Here is a 9189-nt window from a genome sequence, read left to right as displayed (position 1 = left end):
AGTTTTCTAACTTAGATGTTAGTATAGCATTATTTACAACTACAACGTAAGTGATATTTTGTACTTTCAGCATAATAAATTTTTCTTTCACATATCCGTACAAATCATTAATATATATATATATATATATATATATATGTTTTAATTCTAGATTATATATGTCAAAATAATGTTTTAAAAGTTAGCAATAAATATAAATACATTTAACCAACTTTTATTATTCAGAACATATATGAGTTAATTAAGAATATGACAAATAAAAGGAATGTCGAGTTCAAATTATTTTAATTTTAAAAGAAAAGAAAAAGGTAGGGTTGAATTCTTTATCTTTTTTTTTTTTTTATGAAAACTGTTATATTAATCTGAACGCTCAAATGACTCGAAAAAGTACAACTGAAAGTAAATTCAATGGCAAGTTGAATACAAAAAAACTAATACAACGAAAATAGAGATATATGTTTTTAAGGGATGAAAGAACTCAAAGAGGCGCTTCACTTCGGATCCGAAAACTAATATTCCAAAGAACAAATGATAGACGTTGATACATCAATATGAAGTTATATTGATCTACAAGAACTTTTTGTGAGAAACTCTGGAATCGTAGGTAACATCGAACATCGAAAGAACAAAGTCTTAGACATTAAAACAAGCACAAACTCTTTACCTCTTATACTCCCTCCGTTTTTTAATATAAGTCGTTTTAGAATTGTGCACATAGATTAAGAAATCATTAATTTTTTTCTATTTTCTAAACAAAAACATCATTAATTATTTACCTAACCACAAATCAACCAATAACAAAATAGAAGGTATATTATCATTGGTCATATAACATTAATAAGTGTTAATAAATTTTACATAGAAAACTGAAAACGTCATATAATTTGGAACATAAAAATTTCTCTAAAACGACTTATATAAAAAAACGGAGGGAGTATAACATAATCAAGTTTGGTGTCTAGTGAAATTCAATCGGGAGATTGGCTTCATACAGATGCTCACTTCTAGAGACATTAATTAAAAAATTTGAATTCAATATGGACTAACATTTAATGTGACCTAATATTCTGCTTTCTTTAGGAATCACAATTACTTTTTATGCCACGTGCAATATATATGTGTAGTCCCCTAGTACGGAAAGTTTCAATTAACTTTTAAAAACTGCGATCATTGACACATAGCTAACTTTCAAAATAGTTGTAATAAAATATCATTGCCATTCGTCTGTACATATCACGGTAAACGATGTTTCTAAACAAATATCAAAACTCTGATGGATTTAAACCCAATAATTTGTGATAGACTGTTGAAATGATAAAATGAACCAACCTTGTAAGTTATAGCATCGTTTAAAAAAGTTTAAAATACTCCTAAGAATATATTGGAAGAAAGCTACGAGGAAAGGCGACGAGAAGAGGAAAATAGATCATTTATTATAATAAATACGAGAACAGCGTAACAGGAAAAAGGTAGTACTGAATTATATTGAATGAATCCCAACCAAACAACATTAAATTATCAAGCCATTAATTTAATACAACAACCAAATAAAAGAAAAATAGATGTAAATAAATATATAGACGTTAAAATAAGTAAAGAAATAGACCCCACTAAGCCTCCCTGTTCTCCCCCTCTTCAAACCCTTAAAATCTTCCCTCCCTCCCTCCCTGACTCCATTAACTCTCTCAGTTTCTTACTTTGAATCTAATCCCCAAGCAAACAAACAAAATATTTTATTGTCCTATTTCTTAACAAAATAAAAAGAGAAAAAAAATATGAAAATCCCATTTGTAAACAAGAACCACTCTTCGTTTTCGTGTTCTTCAAATTCAGTTTCATCATCAACAAATTCCACTTCATGGGCATGGCCTTCTTGTCATCAAAACCCTAAAACTATATCTTTCAGAGCCACCATCACTTTCACCAACCCTATCCACGAGCAAGAAGACGATGAGGTTGACCCACCTGAGATCAAAGAGTCGATAGAGAGTGTGATAAAAGGTCTTAGATCTTCAGAGAGACTTATCTTCGAAATCAAAGGAGAATCCAACTCTATACTCGAAGAAGCTACAACTAAGCGAGTACAAGAAGAAATAGAAGAAGAAGCAGAGGAGGAGGAAGAAGGCTTCATGCTCTTGTCCTTGGAATCAAACGACCCTTACTCAGACTTCAAGAGATCCATGGAGGAGATGGTTGAGGCACACTCGCTTCACCACGACTGGAGAAGCCTCGAGCAGCTTCTTGTCCAGTTCTTGAAAGTCAACGCCAAGACCAGCCATCGATACATCTTCGCCGCTTTTGTCGATCTACTCTTGAACTTACCACCAAACGCGAATGAACCCATCAGAAACAACATTGCCAACGACGACGTGGACGGCATTTCTGCATCATGCGCCGCCGCCGGAGAGGCAAGCACTTCTTATTGTACCAGTATAGGTCTTGGAGAATCTCCGTTATCTCCTCTGTCGTTCTACACGTCGTGTTCTTCGTCTTCTTCCTCCGACGAGACTTCATCCACGTCCGTACGATTCTTACCGTTGTCTTCGTTGTTAGAGATGGATGAGAAAACTAAAGACATTTTGGTTTAGAATGATTTTCTTTATTTCTTCTTAATTTGTAATTTTAGTTTAATGAAAATTTGTGCAGAATCGTAACATTGGCTACCCTGAATATTTGCTATATTGGTATTTATTGTGTTTACTTATTAATTTTCTCAATTATGCGGAATTTCTTCTTTTTTTTTTTGCCCTTTATGTAGGATGATTAATGTAGTTCGATCGACCAAATCTTATTTGATGAAAACAACCGGTTAGTTGATATATTTTTTTGACACAACGTACATAAAAACATGTTTATGACATTGCTACTTTTTTGTTTATAATTGTTTAAAACAAATAATCATATGTCATAATTACAGAGACTAACTAGTAGTTGCATATAACATAACGTTTTCAGTGATAACGTAATTCTGGATATTGTGATGAACTAATTTATTAAGACCGTTTTCTCCTGTAAAAGTTTTGGCATTTTTTTGAATGGGATGAGACAAAGTTTATTATAAAAATATAAAATTATCTTTGTTTTGGATAAGCGAGAACGGGAAAACAGCGAAGATCTTCGCTTGAACGGCATGCTGGGCTTTAAGACGAGACATGTGGGACTGTGAGTCTTTAACACCCCCTCCTACGAACGAGATTATCAACGTAATCTAATTTTACACACACAATATTTATAATATTTAGTTCAATAATAATAATACCATCGCTCATTAACATGGGAGGGGATGAATTTATGTATTTATTTAGTCTATGGCATCGGCTTTTTGATAATTTTATCAAATCTTTAACAAATATCAAATTCCTTGGATTTGAATTCTACTGTCGTTTATTTATATGGCAGAGCAGTTTTTGTTTTGATAAGTGATTTGGTTCGTAGTAAATCCAAAAATAATGGTGACTGCAAAAAACACCCAGAAATGTAGAATAATACAAAATACTAGATGCTGTAAGATATACCTGCATACAGGTCCTGCATCTCAGATTCTTTTTAATTTAAAATCTTCTGCACATATTTCAAATGTTAAAGAAAACCATCTAAGACATTTAATTTGACTGTGATCCAGAATCTAACTTCTATAAAGTAACAGAAACTATCAGGAACCCAAACAAAAATCACCGGTCAGGTGGTGATGAATTAAAAGTCACCTAAAATAGTTTACAGCTTTTTTTTAGTTCCATCTAATAACAAAATTACATACTTTTAATGACTAATATATTAGAAAAATAATTATTCTCCGTTCTTAAAAGATGGATATTAATAATTCTTATGAATATAAAAATACAATAAATGTTTATAGTTCAATCAATTATTTACATTTATTATATACTCTTCAATTACCAGCAATCAATAATATTTGAATAATTAAAAAAAATTTTAAAAAATTTAAAAAATTTAAAATATATATTTATATGTTATTAACCAGTTGATAAAAAAATATTTTTATAAAGTTAATATTTAGAAACAAGAAAATATATCTTTATTACTTTCCATTTTGGTATTGCATAAATGGAAGACATGCACCATAGTTACGTGTAGGGGATGTTTTACCATATTTCATTATGAATCTTGATCCAAAAAGTTAGGTGTTACGGAGCGATCACATGAACATAGTTTTATCACGTGACAAACACCTAAATATGTTAATTAGTTGCACAACGGTTGATGACAATGGGGTATAACTGTATAAGTGATGTGAAAATAAAATGATTGTCAACTCTCTGCCTTCGAGATTAGTGTTCGCAGTAACGATTATTAAAATCTCAGCGAAGCTTCGAACTTTTGTATAAGCAATTTTTAAAATATTTCTAATCACCCTCTCCATTTAATATTTCAATTTCCTTGGATTTTTGTTAGAATCTGTTAACAGAGAAAACAAATTCATTTTTCTAGATGCAATAAGTGTTTAGCTTATCCTCGAAGTTTAGGGGAATATATACAAGTTACCAAAAATACATATCTCAGATTACCAAAAATACAAATCTCAGATGACCAAAAAAAAATACAAGTAACCATCACAATCACCACCGCGAATAGTATAAAAATCATTAAAAAGGAATAATGGAAGTAATAAAATATATATGAGCATAATACAGTAAATGGTTGGGGTCCAAAATTTCAGGCCGTGTTTTGCTCTCTCGAAATTCAAAGTTGACATTTATTGGAAAGACCAAATCTCAAGCGAATAGATTTCAACTTAGCTCGTGTTCAAAAAAAAAAATTTCAACTTAGCTCATATTATCAAGCAAACACCCTTTGCCTCCTCGGTGTTGTTTCTTCTTCATTTTCACTCTTTTGGTAATGCAATGTAGTTTAGGCCAAACTTATTAGACCATTTCTAATAGGAGAAATTTGCCTCTATAACTATAAAAAAACACAAATTCACTATCTAACCAAAAACACCTTCTCTCTCTCCTTATGTCTCTTCACTCTTACTAAAAATCTAATCACTCTTTTTTTTTGTTATTTGGCAAATAAGCTTTTCTAATAGTGCATTATTTTGAGGGAAAACATAAAAAAATGAAAGAATTTTTTTTTCCAATAGATCATCATTTTGAAAGGAAAAAATGAAGATATGAATAGTATATAGTTTTATTTTATATCTAAAATGTTAAATATTTGTATTAGTTACTTTGCTGAAATTAATAATATTTTCATTAATACAACTATAAGTTCACATAAATCATTGTCCATTATTTTAGAAACTAAATTTATGTATAATTAAAGATTTAGTTAAAATAAAAATTAGAATTGAGTAAAATTTGTAAGTTTTTAAAAATATAATCTTATTAGAATTAATAGTAAATATTAATAAAAAATATACTTAGAAAATTTTATTTCGAGGAACAAAATGAGAGCAACAATTAGAACGAAATTCAAATTTATTTTGAGAGAAAATTTAATTACAACCATTAGAGATGTCTTTATGAAAAAAAAAAGAAATACAACGACAGATCTCTTTTAAATGGTTTATTTTTTGTTTTGGTTATAATTACTGGATAATTTTTATTTCTTTTTTAGCCGGAAAATCTTATATTTTCATGATTTTTATATCATGGTTCTGCTTTTTATCCCACATGATTTTTTCAAAAAATAATATATATATATGCATGGAAACAACTCTATTTCCAAATAAATAATTATAGCAGTATGTAGATTCAATAGTATAAAATTAAACGTTTAAGTTCCTTACTAACAAAAGGGTTAGGAATTGAACCAATATGTAAACGATTTATTGAACCAGTAAACTTTCGATATTATTTGGAAAGTAAATGGCTTCATTAACATAAGTTAAATTTCTAGGAAAATGGAGATACAATTAATGGGTTTGTAGTCTCAAATCAGTTCTTTGTGAGAAAATATGTATTGGGTTTCTCTAAAACTTTTGGACTAGTAAAACCCTGCAGTGTGTCTGTTACTTTGTCCGAGTTCTAAATAATCAAATACAGGTCGACCCACGTTTGCAATCGTGGACTCGTCCAGGTTAATTTACACATCGCCGTCCAGTTTTTGTTGACTTTTTTTATTTATAGTCAGTAAAATCTGTTTCAACTCATTAATCTCTTTACTGAAACAGAAATTTGAACTTACTGACCAAATGATATAAAGGGAACAAGAAGAGCAGGGTTACAATTTTACAACATTTCAAACCCATAAACAAGTGTGGACTTAAATAATAGTTCATATTGTTCAAACCCATAAACAAGTGTGGGCAAAGAGAAAATAGTAAATTTAGAACCTGTCCCATGCACAGTTATCAAAACAACTCGTTCATCCATGGATTCCGACGTCGGCAGCTCCTTATCTCACCGGCGTCGCTGTCTCTTCTCCCTTTTTCATCTCGTTGTCTCTCTTTCTCTTTGTTTCACTTGTTTTATCTATGTGTTTCTTGTGTGGCTGGGTTTCTTAAGCTCTTTTACTGTTGATAATTGTGAGAGATGGTGTCGTGGAATCTCTTTATACTCTGGCTCTTGTGTATCTCTTGCCCATCTCTTATGGGTCCAGTAGTTACATATCTGATTCTTATGACTTGCACTTCATCTTCTCTAGATGGGTCTTCTCAGATTTCCGATCTGAAAATGTTACGACGTGTACGACCTTCCTCATTTCCTTCGACGATGACCGTTCTCCCTTCGGGAAAGATTGACTATGTATGTTTCTGGTGTGAGTATGACTCATGTTCTAGTCTTTTTTGGCCACTGTTCGTCAGATCTATGCGCGTCAAAAGCTCTGAACACGACTACCAAACTATTCTGACGATAAGCCTCCCATTTGACGACCCACTGACCATTCTCTGTTCACCGCAAACACCATTCGCATCTGTACATCCTAACGACCACAACGACCAACGGCTCAGCTTTGGTTCCGGCAAGTCTCCATGGTTTCATCACGGTAATGGTGAAGTCCTTAGGTTATGCTTGGAATTAATGCTTGTTCCTTCGGAAATTAGAATCAAGCGCATCTTATTGTTCGCCGGTGTGGAGGAGTCAAGTCTTTTAATGTCTGATTTATTTCAAGGGATGACCCTTTCAGCTCTACCATGGGGTGAGAACGACATTATATCCAGAAACTACGTTTCAGATTTTGCAAAACTTGAATGCTCTAGTTGCTCTGCACATATTGCTCAAATTCTCCAGGTGGTGAAGGCGCAAGTTGTTAAATTGCAGCGCCCACTTCAAACATGGTTGGCTATCTTTGGTATATGTTTTATGGGAAATTCAGAATCCTCACACGACAGTGGAAGCATATATGATAACAGCTTTTGGCCTGATCTTTCAATATTTATATGTGGACCAAAGTTAGCTACTTCAACCTCAAGGCATTGCTCAGTTTCATCTACAAATTTGAGATTACTAAAGCTTGTCACAATCAGCTCGTTAAGAATACCCTTTGTGGATAAGCTTAATCAACTTTCCTCTCGACAGGACCGAGAGAGATATTCTTCCACCTCTTCATTCTCGAAGGAGAGACTCATTCCACCAACATCCCTCTTTGTAAGAGGTGATTTTCTCTCGGTATGTAAAACTGAGAATAATTATAAAATTTTTAGCCGTTTGCTACCTTGTGTAAATGCTCGTTTGGGGCCGGTAAATGCAATGACTCTCATTCAGATGAGGGTGGAGGTTTTGGATGGTGTTGCGACGTCACATGCTATTGTGACTAATAGTTTGTTATTTGAAGATTTTGAAACGCGGTGTAAATTTTTCATAGATTGGATCATAAGAGACAACTAGATTTTGACCCGCGCTTTCAAAGCGCGGTATCGTTTCTTTTTAAAATTTCATTTAAATTAATAAATATTTGTCTAATCAATATTTTAATAGATTTTTTTATTTGTTTATAGTCAATTTTTATAATATTGTCTTCTTTATTTTTTTAATCATTATTAAAATTAAAATGTTTGTCCTATATTATCCTACGTAGATCATGTTGGTTTGTTCGAAGGTGTGGGTTTGAATAGTAAACCGGTGTTACCTATTTATAATATTGATCGGATTCAAAGCAAGATGTTAGGTTTTAGGAGAAATTTGGGGAGAAAGTTGGAGGATCTTCTCTTTAAAATCGAATCTTTCTATATTTTAAGATTAGTTTTTGGAAAATTCAGTTACCAGGTCAAACAATTAAAATATTTTTTTGTGTGTTCATCAAGTTGGAGAATGTTCTTTTTATTTGATTTGATTCCGTAAATCTCTAAGTACGAAATGAGATTTAAAACGACTTAATGGGCTTAAAAACGAAAATGTAAGTAGCAAATTGGTTGGGCTTTTCATTTTCGAAAAATATTTAAAACAATTGAAAAAGGAAATTGAATGTTTTGTAATTAATAGGAAAATTCAAGGGCATATTCATAAGAAGTATTCTGCTTTAATAGTATAGATTCCGATATCTTGCGTAACGTCTTATCAAATTTTTATCAGTTTGTGTTTCTATCTTTGTTTTATGCTCAATTATGTATATGAGATTTAGCCCATCGTTTTACACATCATGTTATGTATGATGTTGCTTCTACTCTTGTAATCGTTTAATCATAGTAATAAAGACTTTGGTGCATAAAAAAAAACAAGTGTGAGCAATTCCAGTTTGTAGTCTCGGCTGTTTTCATATTAATTTATGATTGAAAACATATAAAATTTACACCAGAATTACTTTGAATTATTTAAAATATATATTAAAGTATAGTGGATATAAACCAAAAAAAAAAACAATTTGTGTCGAGGAATGTAGAAATATTTTTCTATAAAAATAACTTCTATTTTTGTTCAAACTTTCCATCAGTAACATATTTATCTCCAAACACCTAAACCCAAATTGCTATAGTATATAGATTGTGAGAAACTATGCACATTGCCTTTAGTCCTTCTCGGACCTAACCTATAGTATTAATTCATCAGTAATAAATAAAACCTTTAACTTAGATACAATAAAGATTTCAGAAGTTTTGAGAGGCATTAATGGAGGAGCACGAGAATCTCGCGTTATTGCTCTTTTACTGTTTTCGTGTTCATATTCACAGATTTTTGAGGTCATCATTAGTACTAGTTGCTTGTTAGTCTAATCTGAAATGTACTTCATTATTAGTAATATTTACTTTTGGTAGTTGGGTCATATATTTATATCACCCATTGGCCATTG

General features: G+C 31.6%; 1 protein-coding gene across 1 annotated transcript; it reads left to right on the top strand.

The window, feature by feature from the left end:
• Positions 1 to 1617: 1617 nt before the first annotated feature.
• On the top strand, positions 1618 to 2717 carry LOC106454741 (transcription repressor OFP15-like). The gene has a single exon (XM_013896853.3). The coding sequence runs from the start codon at positions 1776 to 1778 to the stop codon at positions 2586 to 2588; it is 813 nt and encodes a 270-aa protein (XP_013752307.1). The 5' UTR covers positions 1618 to 1775; the 3' UTR covers positions 2589 to 2717.
• Positions 2718 to 9189: the final 6472 nt, after the last annotated feature.

This window comes from Brassica napus, unplaced genomic scaffold (genome assembly GCF_020379485.1).
Source record: "Brassica napus cultivar Da-Ae unplaced genomic scaffold, Da-Ae ScsIHWf_2869;HRSCAF=3653, whole genome shotgun sequence".
Classification (NCBI taxonomy): Eukaryota; Viridiplantae; Streptophyta; class Magnoliopsida; order Brassicales; family Brassicaceae; genus Brassica; species Brassica napus.
Note: the sequence above shows the minus strand (reverse complement) of the source record. Positions and strands in the feature narration are given on the sequence as shown.

What these genes read in the sequence shown, in the direction of transcription:
- LOC106454741 (XM_013896853.3), top strand. Translation starts at nt 1,776, where the DNA reads ATGAAAATCCCATTTGTAAACAAGAACCACTCTTCGTTTTCGTGTTCT.